The sequence below is a fragment of the Triplophysa dalaica genome, chromosome 3 (assembly GCF_015846415.1).
Source record: "Triplophysa dalaica isolate WHDGS20190420 chromosome 3, ASM1584641v1, whole genome shotgun sequence".
NCBI classification, from domain to species: domain Eukaryota; kingdom Metazoa; phylum Chordata; class Actinopteri; order Cypriniformes; family Nemacheilidae; genus Triplophysa; species Triplophysa dalaica.
In genome coordinates, this window is record NC_079544.1 from 15,130,726 (window position 1) to 15,155,427 (window position 24,702).

Consider the following 24,702-nt stretch of genomic DNA (forward strand, 5'->3'; position numbering starts at 1 on the left):
AAACCTTAAAAATGCAACAGGAATCTCAAAACAGTTTTTAGTTAAAAATATTCTAATTTTCTTAATATAATGCGTTTAAAGTTCACCCAAAAATAAAACATCTATTTAAGTTGCTCAAGTTGTTCCAAATCTGTGTATATTTCATGAAAACAAAGAAAGATATTTGGAAGAATGCTTGTAACCAAACAGTTTTTGGCCACCGTTGACAAACATAGGAGGAAAGATTTCTGTGTAAATTCTTTGTTCTGATGAACACACAAAAAGATATTTTGAAGAATGTCGAAAAGCTAACAGTTCCAGGGCACTTTTATCATCGTAACCTATCCTACTATTGTAGTCAATGATGGCCAAGAAATGTTTGGTTACAAGCATTGTTATATTTTTCTCTGTGTTCATCAGAACAAAGAAATTTATACAAATTTGGAACAACTTGAGGGTGAGTAAATGATGTGAGAATTTTCATGTTTGGGCGAATTTTAATGAAATGGTGACATACGGTATCAAACTTGTGACAACTTGCCTTAATATAAATGTGACGAGATTTCCCGACAATTGTAAATGTCACTTGTCAAGTTCAACCTAACATTTACTTTGTGAACTGTGAATGGTTTACAATTATTTGAAGTTTTTTTTATGCCAGTCTATATTTTTGATTTGATTCACTAGCTATTTACCGCTCCCTAAACGCCACCTAAAGACAAAACAAACTGTGGTTGGCCATTTTGTATGTCGGTCAGACAATGTCTTCCTGTAAAATTGTTCCTGTTACAACATTATTTTTCATCTTGCATAATTTCAAGTATCGTGTCTTTCATCACAGTGCACAATCTCCTGATACCAGAATTCTGTTTTTTGTTAATGCAATCCCATTTTGGTAATAAATGTACACTTTATCCCTCAGATCAACATAGACCACTCAACCAAGGTCGCCATTGAGAAGAATGTCCTTCAGCCAACTCAGTCCTGCTTTGATGTGGCGCAGGGTAAAATCTACAGCTTGATGAAAAGAGACTGCTACACCCGATTCCTCACCTCAGACATCTATTTGTCCCTGACCAAAAGAAGACCCCAACCAACTATGGTCAGGAGAAGATCTCGCTCCTTTGTTTTCAATGAACGTAATGAAGGCCCAGCTTCCTGGTTGTAGAGTTGTACTGTGGTGCAAGATTTGTTCATATCGTTTATGTTTATTTTTGTCAACAATACTTGATCGTGTGACAAACACCTCTTAGCTATTTATTAACGTTAGTTCCAGTGTGCTGGTATTTTATTACTAATCACTCATGATTGTCAAGCGTTCTGCTCAAGGATTTTGTGCCAAGCTATTTTAATCAATCGTGTTTAGAATGTGTAAATTGTACATAATTGTTTTACAAGAAAGATCTGTACTGTATATATACTGTTTTGTTCAATTATACAGCTAAATGTACATGTGTCAACATTTGCATTGCTCTTTAAGACAGTAAATATTTTAGTAAAAACTTTGAATTTGGGAAAATGTTAATGTCTAATGATGAATAGCGCTTAGTAATAGCAAAAGTTATTTCATTTCTTTTTGCAAACTTTTTATACAATCTTAAACTATTCTTTTGATTTTCAGTTGACCTAGAATTTTGGGGGTTTATTTATTCTGGCCAAAAACTATCCAATTAGACAAGAAAAGATTGTCTGACTGACATGTAAAATGTCCAGCCACAGTTAGTTTTGTCTTGTGGTAGTGTTTAGGAACAGAGGAATAGTCAATAATACCACAAAAACAGACCAGCATGAAAAAAAAAAACTTCAAATCTTAGTAAAGCTTTCAGTTTACAAAGATTAACATTGGTTTGTGAAAAACTGATTATTTCTATATGAATATATTTTAATATAATATAATGATGTATTGTTTCGGTTTATATAAAAATAGTAAGTAGTAGTAGAAGTAGAAGTAGAAATATACAAATAATATATATAAAGGGCTGTAAAATCATGGCAAGCGCATACTCTCTGCCTTCCTCTATTGCTAACACGTGTGGTTGAATTTTTATAACTATTTGTCCCAATTTCATCACATTTCCAGTGATTTCTTCTGTGTTTCATACGATTCCCTCCAGCTGTGAATCATTAAAGCTCGTGTCAGCCAGTCGTCTTTAGTGATACCCAAGTCTGATCAACTGTCATCCTATCAAACCAACATGGAAGTGTCTCAAAGCAAACATCAATTATGAATGATCAGACAGGCTACTGGAATACATAATGACTCATTTCGGGTGACACCAACAGAACTCATTCAGATGGAACAAAAGAAATGTTCTATATGCTTATGTGAATCAATCGTCTACATGGTTTTGTTCCCATAAGATTAGATGGTCCCGTTTAATTAAAATTTGATGTGTAACATTTGTCATCTTGTTTAAATGTTGATCAATAATGCATTATTATCCTCAATTTACTTAGGAGTCAAATGTTTCTCAAAATCTCACTGTTAAATGCTTGAGGATCTTTTCTATGAACCTTTTATATAAAAACCATACAACTTTAAAGGTTATTAATCCTTAATTTAATCAGACTAACCCCATAAACCCATAATGATCATAATTAGCCCTAAAATGACCATCTTGGTAGAATTATAATTTTTTAATGACCATTAAAATGTAAGTGTGGATGCTTCATTAATCATAAATAGCTGTTGATAAAGGAACTGTTTCATGCGGTGTGAAAATGGACAGAAATACTGTATAAAGTCAGTGAATATAGCGTTTTGTACAATGACTGCATTGGATATACATCTACTTGACCCTGTGGTAACAAAACAAGCAGCTGCGAGTGGCAAAACAGCACTGATTCCGGGAAATTCTTTCACTCAGGCCAATGTTAGATTGACACTTTCAAATCTGTCCTCATGTTCAGTCCCCCACAGCGTTTCCCTCAGATACACCAGATGTTTTTGCAAAAACATTGGACTCTGATGGAAAAGAAAAGCTACACTTAGACATAATGATAACCGAGACTTAACAGTCTGCAGTCACGAATGATGTACGCTCCCTAAGGAAGAAGATTCAGCAATGTACCGTCTTTCATTACGTAATGTTTTTAAATGAATATTCTCTGTGCTTTATGAAAACCGTTATATTTACTCAGCTAAACGATGTATACAAGAACACGATCTTTCTATACACCATGACACAAAATGGATTCTGGGTGTTCTTCCTGTTTTCCTACAGCTGACAGAAAAATGGGATATTATAGCCAATCACCTTTCCATCCCACTATTATGCAACCATCCTATATTTTATGAAAGGCCCGTCCAGTTTATTATAACGTTTTTTTGGCACTAACAGAAAATCAGCACACACCATTGTAAACGATTGTAACGAGTGACAATGTGAAGGTTTTTTGCACAGGGTTTGCCACTGATCATCCCGTTCACGCCTGTAAGGGAATTGGATGTTTTGTTCATATGATACTCTTATGGTGTGCTGGAGAAAGTTGACTTAACAACCACAGCTCCCCCTGCTGGCTGATAGAGGAAGAACCCAGTTCGAGGTAATTGTACGAAATTAATTGAGAATTTGAAACTAACACCTTAAAATACTGCATGCTGCATGTACCCGTTGTCATTTTCATCAGGATTTTTTTTTAAGTTAAACAAAGCAAACACGCTTCATACCGAGTTATTAAAAATGTCCCTAAATTCATTCTAAAGTCAGAGAAGTCTAAAAACAGTGTCATGTTTTTAAGCTCGACAGAGAGATCTCACTGACCCTTTCAAACAAAAACACTATAGTATAAAGTGTACGTCAGACACAGGTGCAACAAACAAATCACATAGACAAATGAGTTAGTCTCAGTAGGACTGTTTTTAGTGGCCAGCACACTTCACTTCCTAATGCAAATGTAGCCATACATTACTTGAGATTATATTCAAGTTTGTAAAAAAAGTCTTAATGTTGTTACAGTTTTATTATATTTCTGCTGACATTACTGTTTTATTTTTAAAAGACATCCGGCAGGGCGACACAATCACGGATCGTAACAAAGACAAAAGAACAAAACAAAATAAACTCCCTTAAGTATATACTTGAATGAATGAATGCCTTTGATTTCAGGAGTTAACACAGGTGAATATGGCCTCAGCCCTGCCAGCCTTTTTGGAAACCAAATTCTCTTGGCCATGTGTAAGTCATTATGCATGCAAATCTGGCAGAGGATTTTCCATTGCTTCTGGAGATTTACATGGCCATGGACATACAGAGACAATATTAAAGCAGAGCTCAGAATGGTACTTGTAAGTTTCATTGTTTTCTGTGATGGCATTCAGCTTATAAACAGATCACCGACTGAGTCTTTGTGCATGTCCCAAAATCGATCTAATTGGTCAACTCCATGTCTGTTCCCGTTTGGGTTTCCAACCAACAGTTACCCATAAATCAAACCTCAACCTGCGGTAGGAAGTCTAAATACCATTTTTCCACACGGCTCTTAATTTGCAGTATCAGAGACTCGTAGCCTTTCACGTAACAGCCTCTGAGTTCACAGTATTCAAAATCAAAGCTCATAGTTATCACTCAATAGTGAAGAAATCCACAAATTGACATTGTTGCACTAAATGCTTTTTTGCAAAACACAAAAAGAAATATCAATGTGCAGATATTTTAAGTAGTTTTTTGCATTATGCAGGGTTATGTAAGGCATCAAACCACTTTATCCACATTTAAATGTATGAATGATATCGCATTGAATAACATTAAGTAAACATTTCACAACATGTTAATTCCATTCCATTTTCTACCGCTTATCCGAACTACCTCGGGTCAATATCGCGCCTATCTCAGGAGTCATCGGGCATCAAGGCAGGATACACCCTGGATGGAGTGCAACATGTTAATATGATAGTTTATTACAAAGTGTACGAAATTTGAAAATTAGCCCATTTTGAGTAGTCAAACATCGTAGAAGGCCACAAACTATATATTCTCCTAAAGCACCTGTGTGAATAAGATGACTTCCAAAAGACAAACATCCACTCAAAATGCAATACGTTGGTTGAAGTGATTACAAAATTGTCTCAGAATGTCAAAACAGATCTAGGAAAAGCTTCACCATTGTTTGTGTGCAGGTGCCACTTTATATTTTGTTATCTAAAGCAGTGACATCCATACCTTCTAAAAGCAGCTTAAGAATTCAAATAGACTATGTAATAATAGTCAAGGTTTGATGGGCCACGGAAAATCGAAGAGGAGATATGATACGCACATATTACGATATCCGTGAAAGGGTTGGATCTTAAATAATAGGCAAATGGCTAGATATAGGGCTATTTAGGTCACACGCTATTTGGTTATGGTAGGATATTTATCCTGTCATTTTAATACTGTGAATATATGTGGTGATGATCTCATGGAGACCCACCCGGACCAGTACACAGGCAGGTGTTGATGTGGTACCAAACAGATCTCTATGAGAGCATTCCTTTACCCTAAACTGCTCCAGGAGTGCTGTAGGGTGGCTAACCCTACGTTCACATGCAAAAACAAGGGATTCCAACCTGCTTATACAAACTGTGGAAAAGCACCCGGGCGAACACCTTTGTTGAGAGTTGAAGCTAGAATAAGACTTACCATTACTCGATATTTAGGGTTAGGGGTTTAAGAAAACCCCTCAAAATGATTCTTTACACACCATTTGTTCAAATAACGATCTCAAATTAAGTGCAATGTTTATAAACATTGGAAACAGGTGGAAATATCCCACAGAGAGAGCAGAATCATATGCGGGTCAAAATATAATAGTGACTCAATTGAATTACAGGAACAGTCCACATAGAACACCCTAGCAACTACATCTTGGCAGGAACTATTAAATGTGCAAGAACCACAGACATTTCACTCAAAAGATGTAAACAAATTCATTGGATCATTTTAAGATGCAGCACAGAAATACATGTAATGTATATAAAAAAAGCATTATCATCTATAGAAAATAGCACAATTTTCCACTTTCAAAGATATTCAGCACACGCATTCATGCAAAGAGTATAACTGTTGTTTTATTACAGGTTAAATTCCCCTGGAGCAACCTAGGATTAAGTTTGCCTTGTTCCTCTACAGTAGGCTTGCTCCTTACAGGATTCAAATCAGACACTTAATGTCATTCGATGTCCAGCTTTATTCTGTATAATGCCTGGCATGCCTCAATGTAAATTTTCACCAAGAATTTCAAATATATTTCATGCCATATTAAGCAATACGGTGAAAATATTGAGAAATGACCATTAAAATATATCACGAAAACTTCTGTTTCACAGGTGAGCTGTTACAAGACCTACAGACAAACATTGAAATATGATGCTTTCTTCTAAATGCCACGATTTTCCACAACCAGAAACCACACGTTTCTTTTTTCATCGATGAGTATGCCATCACCTGAGCGGTGAAGAAGTATTCTCTGTGACCTTACAGACAGAGGAGGTGACCCTGCCCAAAGCTTTGCATGCTGATTTCCATGTGTTCCATTCATGGCAGTGAATGTTGTTAGACCCTCCAGAGCCATAAAGAGTCAGACGCTGAAGAACACTTGATGCAGAGGACGCTGCTGGCAAAGATGGCGATAAAGTGAGTCCCTAAAAATTGTTGATTCAATTGCTATTCTTGTTGATAAATGATATCCAAAGAGATTTCATACAAGCACTTTATTTTATGTTGACTAATAGACGCATTTGCTTCCATGTAAGGGTCATGAGGCAACAAAGCCTCTCAAATATTTTGGACTATATACCATTTGATTGAAAGGCTTGGATTTTGTAATACATTTGAAAACTTTAGGGCAGTGAGCTTTACCAGTGAAGGATCTCCATGTAATTTTCAAGGGTAGATTTTGTTGCTTTTCTCAGGAACCTATAGATGATATGGACAACTGGGGCGAGTCGATCGAGAATCTTCTCTGCTCGAAATGTAAGGAAATCCTTTACACTAATTCTAAACCATACATGGTACTACAATCAGCCACTTCAGACCTTATTCGTTTTTGGGAAAAAAATCATTGGGCATCATTTGGCTTGCTGTTACTGTTTTGAAACTTTCTTATTTCTGTTCTGCTGTGATGAAACTTTTTTTTAATGTTTGGTGCCATTTGACATATCAGGCTTGTTGAATGGCACCTAAAATCAAATATAATCATAACGATTCTGACTGATTTTTAATGAGTTAAGAGTTTTCAATGAAAACGAAGTAGTCTTGTCTTTAAATGTGTCCAAACATTCGTAAGTACATTTAGATGGTAGAGTTCTGGCATTCCCTGTTTGTTGTTTTCGAAAAAAACCTAAGAAAATACTGCAGGATTAAGATGCAGATGAGCTGTCAAGTGCTGGGGATTGATGAGCATAATGCAAATGTGTAATAAAATAAGTTTGCAAAGGACATATTTGAAAAAATTTGACTTTACACTGGCTGAAAAATGCTATACATTCTTTGTGGATCTTATTGTTGGAAAGAAAAATTAAATAAAAAAATTAAATAAAAGCAGTCAGTCTTGGTGTGCCTATTATGATACTGCTTCGGGACCATTGAGCATACATGTCTTTCACTTTCCTTTGTATGTTTTAGTTTTAACATCTACACTGTGATTGCAATTTCTAAAGCAAAATTTCTTCTTATAATTTCTAATGTTGCAGCGGGACAGATGGCTTTCCAGGAATTCTTGAAGTCAGAATACAGTGAGGAAAATATTCTGTTCTGGTTGGCATGCGAGGAATATAAAAAGATCACAAGTGTACCAGAGATGATCAGCATGGCAAACCAAATCTACACTGAGTTTGTCCAAACGGAATCACCCAGACAGGTAACTCAACTCAAAGTGTGCATTTGGGATAAAACTCTTTTAATACTGTACTGAGGACATATGTTCATCATTCCTGCTGCTGTTTAAAAGTCAAAGAGTTGGAGAGCTTTTTGTTTTGTTGAATGTTTGTTTTGATGTTCTTATCACATACTGGGGCCATTAAAGCTGTAGTTGCTGTAGCTGTAATACATTTTAATCGTAGCCTTCCTTTTTTTAGGTTAACATAGATTCTGGCACTCGCACTAAAATAACAGACAACATCTCGGAGCCAAACCTGAACTCATTCGATACAGCACAGAAGATGATCTTCAGTCTAATGGCGAGAGACTGCTATCCCAGGTTTCTCAAGTCTGACATCTACCAGGCCATTCGACAAGGAAAGAGATGACTCCTTAATAGTCCACCGTTACTATTGCCAGTGATAACTTGTAAATTATTATTTTATATTTGTTAAGCATGATCTTTATTCGTTTGGATGGAAATAGGTTTATTGTGATAAATATTACAACATAGAATTCTTTGAAATAATAATGCATGTCCTACATAATGTCCCCAAGAGTATGCTTATAGTGTCACATGTGGGCCGTAAAATAAAACTACAGGTATGTTGATTTTACAGTGTAATAGAAAAACATGAATGCAGCCTGTGTTATGGGCCTGAACAGAATCTGTCATTCCCTGGTTTCCTGATTATCAACACGCTGTTGAAAAAGCAATTATTCATAAGGACAAATAAGACAGCACATAGGTATAGATTTTTTATCCATCTTGTACAGCCACTACATCTACAGTTTACATCTTTAAAAATGTAACAGGTCAGATCATTCATTTGTCAGTCAGTCGTTTATTATTATTGGGAGGGTAATTCTTTCTTTTTTTATGATATTATAATTTTTTTTGCTTAGTTTTTCTTATGATTGATGTTGACTGTCAGGAGGAAATGTATGATACAAATTTAAAAAGCTATTTAAAACAATAAAAAATGAATGAATTAAATCAAGCATTTTTATTATTTGCACGTTGTATTATGTACTTTTTAAGGGCAACAATATAATAGTAGATAGCTATAGAAAGAAACATGCATTTATTTAATGGTGTAGCAATATCTATTGTCAGAAAATATGTAAATAAGTGTAGAATATGTTTTTAAAATATTGTCTTGAGTATCTGCTACAATGTAGGCTTCCCTTAGACAACCCCACGCAAATCCATTAAAAATGAAAACATCAGTCGCAATAATGCTTTGCGATATTGCTTAGTAATTATAGTAAAAAATATTTATCCTTTTACCATTTTAAGGGAATTACTATAAGAATTTTTTTAATACAGGGATTATTTTAATCCAGGATTAGTCCTTGGTTTAATGAGGAAGTTGTTTTTAAAACATCATTTACAAAATAAATCATGGCTACTGTGTGCATCTTCAGACAAAACAATCGCAATGATATATTTTAACATAGCCTAAATTAGTGCACCTCTTACATTTAAATTAGTTTGGGACTAGGTTTAAGGCCAGTCCAGGAAACCTTCCCTTTAAGTAGCCTAAAAATTTATTTAAAGGTGCACATCAAATATAAGTGGCTATTTGACAATTAGCATCTTCACTACTCATTTAAAGCATTTGAGTGTAGAGCATCTGAACTGAGTGGTCCTTTTTGTTTGTTAGTCACCTTCATACAGTTTCATGCTTGAATGCAAATGACTCCTTGAACGGCTTTGTTTACGTGATCAACAATATCTTATTGGTTATTACTGTACGTCCACTGCTATTGTCGACGACCTGTAAGCGTCACACTCGAGGTGAATTGTGGTGAGACTCTGGCGCGTGTTCACGGGCATTGGGAGGAAATCTGCTTCAGATAGAACGTCAATAATAATTAGTAGTGGATTGCTTAATGCACACATATAAGTGACCACAAGGTGGCGTCAGATTCACAATTAATCAATTTCTGTTGTAGAGCGCAAAGCTGAATCATCGGTCTTGTTTCGTAAGGCTGCGTCCTTATGTCCTCCTCACCCTAAATGATGCGGTATTGAGGGTATAGACATGTCGTCATTTTACCCCGTGAACACGCCTACAATATCAGTAAACGTAATTCCGTGTAAATTAACATTTCAGTGTCCAGGAACACTTGATTCCTTTGGAAGTCATAGGGAAGTCGTAAGAATCCCCGTCGAGCTCAGCTGCAGTATTTTTGTCTCGTTTTCTTTGTTTCTCCTATTCTCCTTCAGCCATTATGCTGCCTGTATTTTTAACCACTCAGGGAACCGTGTCCTGGCGCTCAAGGGGTCGTATCCCGGGGGGAATGTGACGTCACTTCATACCCTTTATACGGAGACTGGCAAAGTTCATTGATTTTTTTGATTATGCGGTTACTTTAATACTTAACTTTTGGTCCATATTTTGAGCAAAGATAAAAAATGCACTATGCAAACTTAAACAGCTGTAACTATTGAATGCTTTGGAATAGAGACATATGGTTGGTCTCTTTAAAAAAGAAGACACTTATTATTGTCGAAGTTAAAAAATTATTGTGTAAATAAAACTATAATTATGTGTCTAAAAGGTATTGGATTTTAAATGTATTGTTATGAAAATGAGCTGTAATGTTAATTTTATTTTATGAAATATTACTATATAAAAATAAAAAATGGCCAAAAAAATATAAAAAGTAAAAGCCATAGGTCTAAAGAAGCAGTCTTCAAATTTTCAGCTTGATATCCTGTAATCTGGTTTCTGTAAGTATTTAAGGTGAAATATGACAAATGGCCACTAGGAGACCCCCTATCTATAGGACGATTCCCAAAGGTCACTAGGTTGCTTGAAATGACACCTGACACCACAGACCAAACACAAACACATACACACACACATTTTTTTTACTTTTTCCAAACTTTATCTTATATAAAAAAATATAATTTAAAAAAATATTTTCACTTTTTGATGCAAATTTTAATTGAAACGTGAATGAGAACAAAAATATAAAAATACAGTTTTTATGTGCCCTTTTTTCCTAAACAAATAAATGACTCCTTATTCATAATTTAATTTGTCAAACACTGCTTATATCTGTAATCTAGACCTTTCAGACGGTATATAGTTTGTCACGATTTGATTAGAATTAACATGGACAATATTGAAGTTAACACAGGCGTCCCGTATTCGGGACGGCGACAGAAAGAGGGTTAAAAGTGAAATGGTTGAAAAGATGCATTTTAAACCACTTGTCACTTTGTTTTTTTCATCCCAAATAACATATTCAACAAACTCGGCGGTTTATGTTTCCTGTTGAAGTGTAGTTGTTTACCTGCCAAATCAGACTTTCATCAGCAATGCCTTCTCTCGTGGAAATTGTGTTTCGTTGATGATTTTTCCCCAATAAGGTTATCCTTTGGAATAATGCTGAAATAACCACAAGAAATAAATCCTGTTTATTTCCTAGATGGGAGTAGTTTCAATGGGATTTGCTTTGTTTGATGATTCGGGCAATATTCTAAATTATGAAATATTTCTCATCAAAGGATTCTAAAGGATTTCTATCAGGGATAACACGATCCTTAAACCAGGTACTGGTAGCTTTTGCACTGTGTAAATTTCCTGTAGCTCAGTGGTAAGAGCATTGGTTGTGGGTTCGAACCCAGGGGATTGCACATACCTAAGTATAAATGTATAGGATAATGCAATGCAAGTCGCTTTGGATTAAAGCGTCTGCCAAATGCATAAATGTAAAGATATGTGTGCTGTTTCCCAATTCCTGTTGGAAAATGAAATCTGCATCTCCATAAAGTTGGTCAGCAGCAGGAAGCATGAAGTGCTCGAAAACTTCCTGGTATACCGGGGCTGTGTTGACCTTGGACCTCAGAAAACACAGTGGATCAACACCAGCAGATGACATGGCACCCAAACCATCACTGACTGTGGAAACTTTACACTGGACCTCAAGCAACATGGATTCTGTGCCTCTCCTCTCTTCCTCCAGACTCTGGGACCCAGATTTCAAAAGGAAATGCAAAATTTACTTTCATCAGAGAACGTAAGATTGGACCACTCAGCAGCAGTCCAGTCCGAGAGGCTTCTGACGCTGTCTGTTGTTCAAGGGTGGCTTGACACAAGAAATGCGACAGCTGAAACCCATGTCTTGCATACGTCTGTGAGTAGTGGTTCTTGAAATACTGATTCAAGCTGCAGTCTACTCTTTGTGAATCTCCCCCACATTTTTGAATGGGTTTTGTTTCACAATCCTCTCCAGGGTGCGGTTATTCATATTGCTTGTACTCTTTTTTTCTACCACATCTTTTCCTTCCCTTCGCCTCTCTATAAATGTGCTTGGACACAGAGCTCTGTGAATTGCCAGCTTCTTTTGCAATGACCTTTTGTGTCTAGCCCTCCTTGTGCAAGGTGTCAATGTTGTCGATTGGACAACTGTCAAGTCAGCAGTCTTCCCCATGATTGTGTAGCCAATCTAACTAGACTGAGAAACCATTTAAAGGCCTTTGCAGGTGTTTTGAGTTAATGAGCTGATTTGAGTGTTGCAGCAGATGTCTTCAATATTGAACCTTTTCACAATATTCTAATTCTCTGAGATACTGAATTTGGGGTTTTCATTAGTTGTCAGTTATAATCATCAAAATTAAAAGAAATAAACACTTGAAATATATCAGTCTGTGTGGAATGAATTTATACATTATACAAGTTTCACTTCTTGAATGGAATTAGTGAAGTAAAAAAAACTTTTGATTATATTCTAATTATATGACCGTCACCTGTATATACGGAGACTGGCAGAAAAGGAAACAGGAAGTACCACGTTGCTATGACAACACGTTCCCCTGGCACACCTGTCACGTTATTTAAAATTATTTCAACATGATTTTAAGAGGGTAAAAAGTGTGTATTTCTACAATTAACAATACCAAAAGAGTTAAACACATATGAAAAAAATTGCCTTACTGTTATAAAAAGTCAAAACAATCACTAAAACGCTTGTCGACCTAATTACTACATACTGCATGTCTGCCAAGATAAAAAAAACGTGACACAAATTGTAAACTGTTAGCAATTCAACACCACATATTGGATTGAATGTGCAGCTGCTGCCGTTTACAGTTTTTTCCAACTGCTTACACACAAAATCTTTTCATGTCACATGCTTTTTGAAACCTCTCACTCAAAGTGCAAAACTACACACCAAATCTCCAAAACCATAAGCTATTTCTCAGCCTTTGACTCAGTGTTCATTGCATAATACACTTTTTTCAAAACACTACACACAATTCTCTACCTAAAACACAAAAATCTAACAGGAAGTGATTTGCTTTCCTTTTCCAAACACAACCAATCAAAATGCTACACGTAATCACCAGGTCACACACACACTCCTCACATGTGGAAACACTAATTGCTTAACTGATCACTATCCAATCACTGCTTTATGGTAGTATTGGCCTATAAATAGATCGAAGGTCAGATTACCTGTTTTGAACAATGGATGCCAACAATGGACAGAGAGCAAGAGGAGTAGGAGGAGTAGGAGGAAGAGGAGGAAGAGAAGGAAGAAGAAGAGGAGGAAGAGGAGGAAGAGAAGGAAGAAGAAGAGGAGGAAGAGGGCAAGGGCAAAGAAGAGAAGAGAAGGAAGAAGAAGAGGAGGAAGAGGGCAAGGGCAAAGAAGAGAAGAGAAGGAAGAAGAAGAGGAGGAAGAGGGCGAGGGCAAAGAAGAGAACGAAGGAGAGCAATCTCTGATGAGATTAGGGCAACACTTGTTGATCATGTGATCAACCACGGTTTGACCATGAGAGAGGCTGGAATTAGAGTCCAGCCCAACTTGAGTCGATTTACAGTGGCGTCAATCATTCGAACTTTCAGAAATGAGAACAGGTGTGGAACTATCTAATGACTATTTTTGCTATAAAGTAATGTACAGTAAAAATACCTATGACTACATAGTATTGCATAAACATTTGTAATTCTAAACCATCCATTTACTGCACTGCATTGAATGAATGAGGTTTGTTATCATGCTGTACTACAGTTTGTGTTGTATGTTGTTTGAAGTTCCTATTCTGAACACATACTGTGTTTCAATTCTGTACAGAGTGGAAAGGCAAAGATATCATGGAGGACGAAGACGCTTGTTTACAGATGTTTATGGTTTTGTTGAATTCTACTGTATAAAACAGTAATCTTTGGCCTAATAAATATTTTCTGTTGGTACATTGCAATTGTGTTTACAGTGTACTTGTTACCACTCTCAGCGGATTACTTTCACTGTTGAACATTGTATTGAAATATAGATATAAACCCATGAAAGACCAAAGAGCTTTAAATTAAGAACAACAGTGTTTACATGGTATATCGAAACTATTCAGTATTATGAAAGAAGTGTTTGCCATTTGATGCAAATGCTTCATTCTGACATGTGTTTATGGTATTTTGAATGCAGTGTTACATTTTGAAGGAGATGTGAGGCATTTTGCATTTTGTGTGTTCATTTTTGGGAATTGTGTTTAGAGTTTTGAGAAAAGGTGACATAGTTTTGAAAACGTGTGTAAGCCATAAGAAAAAACTGTATTCAAATAACAGACAAGCAAAGAATTGTGGGTTATCTCAGGAAGTTAAACTCTCTCCTGACCCTGCCCCACCCCCTCTTGCCACATGCGCCACTGAACTCAGACCTCATCCGAAGGTCCTTCCACTTCAAATGAGACTTCCGGAGGACGCAGCCTTCCAAAACGAGACATAGCTTGTCATATGATTCATTTGAGCCCTGCCAATAGTCCTCTTTGCAAACTCAAAAGGAGGATTTTTTACAGTTTTTCTCGATTGCTTCACGCAATTCATGAAACAAACTATAAACACATTTTCAGAACAATACACTAACTTGTACAAGCCCCACAGAATCATTTTGCAAAGGTTCAACCATGTTCTCATTCAGAAAACACAAACACACAATATAATGAACTGAAGTGTCAAGATGTAAACTCAAATAGCACACATTTATCCATGTAAACATTCAGCGGCAAAACTGATGACACAACAATCAGAATCTCAGGATCATATCATTTTTCACAACGTATTGACAAATTGCTTTTTTATTTCCTTTATCTTCTCTGTAAGTCGCTTTCGATAAAAGCATCTGCTAAATGCCTAAATGCTATTTGTGCAGTTGTGAACTGTATTGTGTTGCATGACCAGTTTATATTGTTCTTTTTGAACTTTTCTTGTCTTGTAAGATCATCTTCATCTACTTTACATTAGTGTAATGGTTTATTTTCTCCTAAAGCTCATTCTTGCATTTTGCATTTTTCTTTATGCTGTATATTCTAATAAACAATAAATTGTCAAATTATTCTTGAATTCCAATACAGTTGATGTATTAGTAACATTTTTATGAATTGATCTCACAAGTGTCTAGACTATGTTGCAGTGTGGGTGTTTTGACGGCTTGTGTGTCACATCTGCAGGTAAAGTTAGTTTATTTAGCAAGTTTGAATGGTTTTGAGAATAGAGCTTCCTTTTGACATGAAAATAGGATGATTGGGGAATTGGGTGAAAAGTTATGGATTTGTGTTCACTGTTTTGAGAATACGAGGCATAATTTCAAGAAATGTGTTCAACCAATCGAGAAAAACTGTACGAGGTAAAAAAGAAATTGTTCTTTTAAGAGTCAATGATTGAAAGGGTCTTTGAGGAACCAACAATTATTTTCCGTGTCACTGTGAAGAACTACGTAGGTGAGTAAATGATAGCAGAAACTTCATTATTATTATTACAATGGGGGAAGGGCAATTTAGCATCTCCAGTTCACTGTGAGGAAAACATAGGGGGACACTATGCAACTCTACACAGTAATGCTGTGACCAGATTCTAAATGACCATTTAGTTAGTAGTTTGATTTTTTATTTAGTCACTTTTGTTAATCAACATATAAGTAAGTATTAATAATTGCAAACTGATTTCTTCTCTTTTCATCTGTATCTCAGGGTCTGCCATTGATAACTTCATCTGTGTTATTGATCCAAAACTTGTTATCAGAATTACAAAACAGTTATACTATCCACAATGGCATTTATTCGTCTAGTAATTAATTTGCATGAATGCAATTCCTGTTTTTGAAAAGGCTAAGAAAATTGTGAAGTAAAATTCTTACATAATGTACATTTCTTCACTAGACAACCACATCTTTCAACACAGAAGGAAACATGTAAGTAGTGATTTTTTGAATAGTTAAAATGCTCTCAGCCTCACGGACATATTGCAAATATGATTTATATATTTTTTGTATGTGAATCTGTTGAATGTATTTTACGAGATTACATTTATTTAGAAATCAATGCACTTGTTTTGCATTTATTTTATTAAATTGACATGAAATTGCTCTTGTTCCTGTGACATTTCTGACTAACCATTCCACTGAAGTATACCACTGTAAAAAAATTCATACAAAGAACCTTTTTTACAACAGAAAGTTTTTGTGAACTGCAGCAAGAAGCTTTAAGTAAAATCTTTTGTTTTTGAAAAGTTTATGTTTCAAACATACCATAGTGGACATGTGTAATATCTATAGTATCTATAATATCGCCAGCAGCCATATAACCCTGTAGGCCAAGACTGGTTGCCCACTGGAGCTAAGCAGGGCTGAGCCTGGTCAGTACCTCGATGGGGGCCTAATGGGAAAGCTAGGTTGCTGCTGGAATAGGTGTTAGTGTGACCAGCAGGGGGTGCTCAGCCTGTTTTCTGTGTTGGTCCTAATGTCCCAGTATATTGACGGGGACACTATCAATGCACCGTCCTTCGGATGAGACAAGGTCATCTCTGTGGTCATTAAATATCCCATGATGTCCTTCAAATAAGAGTAGGGATGTAACCACATTCGCCTCTTTACATCAAGGCCTCCTAATCATCCTCATATGTACTAATTGGCTTTGTAACTCTGTATCCTCTCCACCAATAAGCTGATGTGTGGTGGACGTTCTGGCGCAATATGGCTGCCGTCGCATCATCAAGGTGGATGCTGCACATTGGTGATGGTTGAGGAGATTCCCCCTTCCATGTAAAGCGCTTTGAGTGTCCAGAAAAGCGCAATATAAATGTAGTGAATATTAGTAAATCTCAGATTAGATTAACTCAAAATAAAAAATGTATATGGTATACACAACCAGTTAAATTGAGTAAAATGCACTTAAAATCAAAGAACTCACAATAAAGCATTGACTGCAGTATATCAATATTTTATTGTTCTTGTGTAGAAATATTTTAGTAATTTTCCCTGTTCTTGAGTCAGTAAATATGTGCTTATGTGTTGTGTGTTATTTATTTGTAACATTGGGCTTCAGTTAATGCTCTAAATAATTTACACTCTTTTTTCACTAAGTTTGAATGTTGATCTTGGTTGAAAGTCAATGACAGTACCACCGTCTTTCTCCAAGAAGCAGGAATAAATAATAAAGGAATTTGAATTTTGGGTGTACTGTCCCTTTAAAATTCATAACAAAATATTCTGAGTTAACTAGCCAGACCGTTGGCGGTTGAGGGTTAAAGGTTGTTTGACTTTTTTGGCTGTCTGTGGCAAAGCGGTTGACACTATATGTGTTCATGTGCTTCTGTTGTGTGGGTGTATGTCTGAATGCCATAGCAACTTCCTCAAACTCTCTACTCTTTTGTTAAGTTCACATTTATATTCAGGGGAAACAATAGTTTCATCAACATGACAATATGTTTCAGAAGGCTTGATGTCATGTGCTGTTGTTACAGGGCATGTTTCCACGGGGGCATTTTATCAACCATTAATCTACATTGTCTTGTTTATGATAAGGTTGAACTAAAGTGATTCCATTTGCTTGACCTGTCATCACCATAATGCTAAGGTGTTTTGTGTGGTTGTCACGGCATGGTTATGAGACTGGATGCAGTGCTCCATTATATAGTCAATATATAGGCCACTACCCGTCAAAAAAAAAATTTTGGAGACAAACATATAATTTTGCACATTTCCTTTTCATGACAAAACTAACATTTTATTTATTGACTGAATAATGTTGAAAGAGCAGCCAATAGAGCACAGAATAGATGGGAACTACTTTATATAGATCAAAAAGCATCTCAGGTTGTGACCTCAAGAAGCTGCTTGATAAAATGACAAGAAAACATTTCTACATATTCTAGTTAAAAGGTAACTATATACTGAAGATGATAAAATATAACACGATTTAACATAATTCCCATAGTTTCCATTGTTTTATTATTCTAAAATGTGTGTGTGTGTGTGTGTGTGTGTGTGTGTGCGTGTGTGTGCGCTGTGTGTGTGTGTGCGCGCGCGTATGTGTGTGTGTGTGTGCGTGCGTGCGCATGTGTGTGTAAATAGGTCTATTGGTTTACGTTGAACTCTATAGTGCTGTGCTGTACAGTGCTGTATACAACTACAGTAGATGAACAGTTGTTTTGCTTGTTTTGTTATCATTTCATGTATATTACAGGTTTATTATCTGCATATTCACAAGATGGATGTGAAATAATTCTTAAATCTAAAGGCAAACCTTAAAAAGATAAAGTTGCACACACATATGGTTACATTTCATAGATAAAATAATGCCTTCAGTTTCCTGTTTGACGGTTTCATTTTCACTCATTGCTTTCGCGGTTCTTTTCTTGAATGTGTGACATGGCTGTGAAATGTAACAGTTGTGAAAAATGAAACCTCAGAGTATTGGTCTGAAAATTAAAAAAATTCCCAAACAATGATGCTTGTTTTGTATTTTATGCACGTAGATCTGCTTTTCAAGGTGATGGGCCTAATTCAGAAATGTTGCTCCTCTGAATAGTAAATAATGTTGCAACTCAAGACATCAGTTTCTGTGTAACCATGCATGCAAATAGCATTGTTCTTTTTCACAGGTGCATTAGCATTTATAGCACATTTGAAAGTAAATATGCCCTGATATATCACCTGTAAACATCTAGAGGCAAATAAGACATAAATAGATTTATTTCCCTGAATAGTGTTTACATTGTGGCTCTGCAGAGCTGTCAAAACAATGTTGTTTGTTCAAGCCACTGGGCACAGCAACATTGGCTCAACCAATGCTGTGTGTTTAGGGCGGGACTATATGGTTGTCCAACCAATGGTAGTCAAGTTTCTGGAAGCCTGCTTGAATTCTTTCCCATTCTCTCTGCATAAACAACTGTGGACAAAACCTATTTTAGTCTTACTGTAGTCAGAGTAATTCGCTCATAGGCATATCGGTGGTCACATTTGGTTTTTATCATGTGCATAAGTGGAAACTGGCTTCAGGGAGCTATCTGCTGTAAAATCAAATTCCCTCTGCAGACCTCTAGTCTGAATGTTTTATTTTATATTTATGACAAATATTACGAAATTTTAAGATAACAAGTACAGTGTTTTCACTCTTATCATTATCTAATGGAACTGTAAATGTTCAGCAAACAGGTAATTTGCCCAAAACATTAGACCATTCAAAAAACAATGTTCTGAATGGCACAGTGCTTACAACCAAAATCAACCTAGTTACTTTTTGTAAAAATAGGACAAACTAATAATGATTTAACAGACACATTCGATGTTGTGCACCTAGTGCACTTCGCAAATCGTCGCTGTCCTTCTGAAACCTTCCTATTTTTCGGGAAATGGAAAAACACTGTACTTTTTAAATTCTGTGTTTTCAAAATTAACAAGTACTTTTTAATACTTGGTTAGACTTTTGTAAACCCAGTGACAAAAGTAAATGGCGACAATTAGAGATTTATAGCCAAAACAAATCTCCAAATGTGAAGATTTCAGAAGCGCAGCGAAATATAATGTACATGAATTTGTTGTATCTACAGAAGGCCTTTACTCTTCTGTAAATAGTGTAGGTCTGAACAAGTGTGGTCTCAGGGAACTTAAAAACCAGAAGTGAAACTGATGACTTGAATGAGGTGAATAGTGACATGCATTGTTAGACAATACCTTTCTTTTCTTTACCAAACTTCCCTATGAAAAGGGACTTCTCAGGTCATTTTACTTAAAGACAACTATATGCTTTCTGCAAAATCATATTTCTAAACCACAAGCAAATTCCCCAGAAACTCCATGAATTAGCTAAACTAGCTGTGTATGTATTCTCATCTTATCCTAGCAAAAGCTTGTTTGCTATACTGCTATTGTAGAACATGTCTTATAATGCACAGTATATAACACATTTAGGCCTATATTATGTGTTACAAATATTTTTTTTGATATATTTTATTGATCAGCTAAAAAACATTCAGCTTGATTTTCTGACGGTGTTGACTGGCACAATAGCCTGAATACACTACATTACAGTGTGCAGTAAAGAAACAAACAAAACAATTTTAAAAGATGCTTATTAAAGAAAGCAGTCATTAATGTATTTTCATACACAGAATAACCTTGTATATGAAAAGGTCTGATGTAAAAGTCAGCATTTGCTTATCTCTTTAAATTTTCCCATCTGATTTGCATCTCTACATTCACACAGAGGCTGTGTGACAGCATTCATATACATAGAACGACAGGTTGGAACATAATTGCGTTCAACCTGGCTAGTTAGCGTCACACCAAAAACTTCCTCTTTCTTTGTGGTTAGCTATTGCTAAGCTGATGACGCTCGGGGAGGACTGTATATAAAGCGGATGTAAGAATGTCCCGCTCTCATGAGCTGAAGTAACTGAAACATAACTGCACACATCAACACCAGACAAGTCTTTGTAAAGATGCCAACTGTATTGTCACATTCACCCGAAATTGACAATATGAACAAGGAGGATAAAACTGTCAACTCAAGGTAAATTTCTTTTTTTCTTGTGTTGTATTCATAATAAATTTTCTCATGGATTTGGTTAATTTATCTTAATTTGAACAAATTTGCCTCCTCAGGAGACTAGACAAGTGGCGTTTTCGCTGCCCTATGTCACACAAGTAAGCACTTATAACTTTCTTCCTTTCTGTCACTTTCTTTATTTTCTTTTTTCATTCTGTTTTAAACTTACTCATATTTTATTTTCTATTTTACACAGACTGAACTCCAGCGAGACAATGCTTTGGTCCCAGTCATTGGAAAACCTTCTTAGATCAAAATGTAAGTGCTACTATGCTTTTTGAAATAAACTGTATTGCAACTAGTTTACTTCACATAATACAACATACCTGTTTATATTTCATACATACATTATATACTGTAAATACATATGCGTGCATGGACTTAGGCCCATTCAGGTTAACAGAACAAAAGTGTCATATATATACTCTTCATTTTTTTATTTTAGATGGCATGGCAACGTTCCACGCCTTCCTCAAGTCCGAGTTCAGTGATGAGAACATTGAATTTTGGTTGGTCTGTGAAGATTTCAAAAAAGTCAGGACATCATCCAGGCTGACGTCAAGGGCCAAGAAAATATTTGAACTTTACATCGAGGCAGAAGCTCCCAAAGAGGTAAGCACATCGTGAACATCTCTACATGCTACATCTACATCTCAACATCCTCACCACTCTCGGTTTCTCCTCAGATAAACATCGACCACAGAACGAGGGAGGTCATCAAAGAGAACATTCAAGCTCCCACTAAACTGTGTTTCGACGATGCCCAAAGGATCGTATATGGTCTAATGGAGAGGGATTCATATCCCAGGTTTCTTCGCTCAGATATCTACAGATCTCTTCTGCAGTCAGTGTCAGATAGGCTCAATGGCTGAACACCTGAAACAGACTTTAAGACTCCCGAGACTTTTGTTGGATTGACGCTGCAATGAGTGTGATCGCCAAGGAAATTTATTTTGACCTGGATTTGCATGAGTTGCACGGGACATCAAGCTCTACACAAACTCTTGTATAAGCTACCGTTTTATCAGCTGTTGTACACTGCTCCACTGTTTATGACAAATGAGCTTTCTGTAGGTGTGTTGAACCACAGGAACTCATGAAACATTTGAAACATTGATCCTGTGTTTACACCTGGTATTGACATCTGTCTCATCGTGGATTTCACTACATACGGGTGCAAACGGGGTCCAAAATATTTTGTGATCGGGTCAATTTCAATATACTACATTTGGGCATTGTTGTAAATGTATGTGAACACATTGCACAGTAAACGCTATTGTGTATAAAGTCATTCTGCTCAACTGTTAAGGATGGCCTACAGTCCTGGTCTCACAAAGCAGACTAGAAACTTCAAAACAGGTGTGTTAAACCAAGTTGGTGCTAAACTCTGCAGGACTGTGGCCCTCCAGGACCGACATTGGACACCCCTGGCCTACTGTACTTTCCTGTCAAATTATTTCTTTGTCCTAAAACAAGGGTTTTAACATTCCTTGTTACGAACATCTTAGAATATATTGGAAAAATCCATAAATGTACTGTACATACGTGCATAAGAACATGTAGTGATATTTGTGACATGTCTTAAATATATATGTGAAGGACGCACATCTGAAGTTTATCTAATACCGCTCAACCGTAAATACAGTAAACATTCTGTTACATTTGCAATGAGATTAAGAACAACGAATAGCTATATTGTATTTTGAAGCAACAGTGAGAGATATGCATGAACGTAGATGTAAGCTGGGCCTGGGACTGTCGGACTGAAATATCCTGTGAATTGTATTTAACAATTTGTACATAATAAATCATTACTGTCAAATATATGTTGAAAGCATAAGATGGCGTTGGAATGAGGTTAATATCTTTATATCAATTCAATATGCAACAATTGTATTACATGGTAAAGATCTGTGTGGAATCAATATGATATCTGTGCACTATTAAATGCAAAGAACACCTACCAATTAGAACTTGTATGAAAATTCAGTTTGATGTTAGCCTATCTCAGAATTCCTACAAATAAAAAATATTCCCTAAATATTTCTAATTTTTCAAACATATTTTTAACTGCTAGACAAGCTTATTAAGCTTATTTTATTTAATAACTTGATAAACACAAATGCAAATAGTTGTTGTTTTTGCCAGCTTGTTTGTTAAAGATATGTGGTCCCCACATTTTAAGTGGTCCTAAAAATGTTGGACAACTATGCCACTTTAAAATGAAGCTTTAAATGTCATTTTATTAAATAATGAAGTGTTAAACTATAAATCATAAAATATTTATGGTAGTGTATTAATTGTAAATGTTATTAGCCCTTCTTGCTAAGACACCTATGTGAACTAAACAAACCCAGATACTGTAGGTCAAAAGTTCAGGTATGCAAGTTAATAATGTAAAAATAATAAAATAATATTGATTTATCCATACTGCACTTAATTTATCATTCGCACAAAAAAAAACCCAAACATGTTTGACAAAACGTTGTATTAAGACTTTTTTTACCGGAGATCCCCTTCTCAGTACTGCTTTCTGTTTCATGATCAAATCATCACATGGTGATGTCTGACTTTCTGTCACCACTTCCCTGTTTACACAAACACTGTGTTGGTCACGTACTTTTTTCAAATATCACAGAAGAAAGGAAGTTGAAGCTATATTCTTTTAACTCTCAGCTTAGACAAGGAACATTGTGTCACACAAACCGTCTAGTTTTTATGACATTTACTATACAGGAAAAAACATGCTTCATTTCCTTTGTAAAATATTTTCGCGTTTTGGTGGGTCATGTGCTAAGTGAAAATTCTGAGTAATTTACTTCCATTGCCATTACTTTTAACCACAATATGCAGCATATCTTGTAAATATTGTAGGTTTATGGCAGGTCAGGTGTTCCGAAAAATGTTGAGTTATTTGCTCCTACATTTTATTTCATAAATTATTAAGTTATGATTTGATAACTCATTGCAAACAACTACTGGTTGAATTTGTGGGCTCATAGCCCTGTAGTTACTCCCATTCATTTTACTATGGTTTACCAAGTTTACTATGGTAGTTAAAGTAAGTAGAGGTACTTTTACTGTAAAGACAACCTGGTAAAGACAGAACATCAAAAATGTGTTTTAAACACAATGATCTTTCTCTGGCCCTAATAGCCCACCACAAACAGACGGTAAACATTAAGACACATAGCTTTGTGAAAAAAAAGCTTGTCAGCAATTTCTAAGTACTAGGGCATTGTGGGCTCTAACGTTCTAGTAATGTCATGTAAAGTAATATGGGATGGCAATAAAGCTCCTTGGCAGAGATGAACATGTAAGATAAACCACTTTTCTGATTCTTTTTGGACAGATTATGTTTTTGATGCTCAGGATCTGTCAGTGTCACAGAGAGTCATTTCTCAAGACCTAATTCAGTCGTATAGTGAGATTTATGCGTGCTAGTTAAAAATTATTTCTGGAGCTTTATAGATACCTAAAACTATCAAATTCAATGCCTCTGACTTGTTCTTTTGCGCTAATTTGATTTAGTATAATAACGATATCCAAGCAATAAGCGCTGACAAAGTTTATGTAAGTAAAACAAACGTCAGGCCTAGTCAAAGCTTTCAAGACCGCACGCAAGCCACATCCTTAAGATTTCACCCTGTTTGATCTATAGATACAAGCACAGCAGAAATGGAGGCGGTGAGATTGTGAGACTACCAGACCGAAGAAACAACCAAATAAGCAAAAACTGTTCTGAAGATGCACTGTACAGTATGCTCATCACTTTTGTCATCACATGTTTCATATTAAAACAGAATCACATTGTTCACAGATGTAGATATTGAGCATACAGTTTGCAGCTGCTTTGGGAATAAAACGAAATGGCTCCTGACTGTGCTTCTTTATTTTTATTTTAAATCAGTGTTGACGTCCAATGAGATCTGTTCTTTTTTAGTGGGGACATTTAGGCATAATAAACCTGGAGCTACACATTGTACTGAGCGAGAAACAGTAGGTAACAAAGACTAGACTTAATTATGTTCATAATTTTTGTAACAA

The 24,702-nt window shown here is 35.9% G+C and overlaps 3 protein-coding genes across 6 annotated transcripts in view; all 3 read left to right on the forward strand.

The window, feature by feature from the left end:
• The window catches only part of rgs18 (regulator of G protein signaling 18), a 53,831-nt gene extending 52,012 nt beyond the window's left edge, over nucleotides 1–1,819 (forward strand). For all 3 annotated transcript variants that reach the window (XM_056743769.1, XM_056743768.1, XM_056743767.1), the window contains one exon: nucleotides 902–1,819. In XM_056743769.1, coding sequence (XP_056599747.1) covers nucleotides 902–1,147 — 246 coding nt within the window. In that variant the 3' untranslated portion in view covers nucleotides 1,148–1,819. The remainder of the gene's footprint in view (nucleotides 1–901) is intronic.
• Nucleotides 1,820–6,472: 4,653 nt separating this feature from the next.
• Nucleotides 6,473–8,745, forward strand: rgs1 (regulator of G protein signaling 1). Of its 2 annotated transcripts, none has more exons than XM_056743771.1 (4): nucleotides 6,473–6,593; nucleotides 6,872–6,932; nucleotides 7,652–7,818; nucleotides 8,036–8,745. In XM_056743771.1, exons 2-4 carry the CDS (start codon nucleotides 6,887–6,889, stop codon nucleotides 8,204–8,206), a joined length of 384 nt encoding a protein of 127 aa, XP_056599749.1. In that variant the 5' UTR covers nucleotides 6,473–6,593; nucleotides 6,872–6,886; the 3' UTR covers nucleotides 8,207–8,745. The 2 variants fall into 2 exon arrangements, with proteins under 2 accessions (XP_056599749.1, XP_056599748.1); XM_056743770.1 differs by having other exon boundaries at nucleotides 6,508–6,593; nucleotides 6,853–6,932.
• Nucleotides 8,746–20,508: 11,763 nt separating this feature from the next.
• On the forward strand, nucleotides 20,509–22,495 carry rgs13 (regulator of G protein signaling 13). Its single transcript, XM_056743486.1, has 5 exons — nucleotides 20,509–20,619; nucleotides 20,712–20,753; nucleotides 20,852–20,913; nucleotides 21,101–21,267; nucleotides 21,342–22,495. Exons 1-5 carry the CDS (start codon nucleotides 20,549–20,551, stop codon nucleotides 21,525–21,527), a joined length of 528 nt encoding a protein of 175 aa, XP_056599464.1. The 5' UTR covers nucleotides 20,509–20,548; the 3' UTR covers nucleotides 21,528–22,495.
• Nucleotides 22,496–24,702: the final 2,207 nt, after the last annotated feature.

Coding starts and splice junctions, on each gene's coding strand:
- rgs1 (XM_056743770.1), top strand. CDS start 6,559: ATGCAGAGGACGCTGCTGGCAAAGATGGCGATAAA. Junction 6,594..6,852: donor CTGGCAAAGATGGCGATAAA/GTGAGTCCCTAA, acceptor TTTCAAGGGTAG/ATTTTGTTGCTTTTCTCAGG. Junction 6,933..7,651: donor GAATCTTCTCTGCTCGAAAT/GTAAGGAAATCC, acceptor CTAATGTTGCAG/CGGGACAGATGGCTTTCCAG.
- rgs13 (XM_056743486.1), top strand. CDS start 20,549: ATGCCAACTGTATTGTCACATTCACCCGAAATTGACAATATGAACAAG. Junction 20,620..20,711: donor GATAAAACTGTCAACTCAAG/GTAAATTTCTTT, acceptor TTGCCTCCTCAG/GAGACTAGACAAGTGGCGTT. Junction 21,268..21,341: donor AGGCAGAAGCTCCCAAAGAG/GTAAGCACATCG, acceptor GTTTCTCCTCAG/ATAAACATCGACCACAGAAC.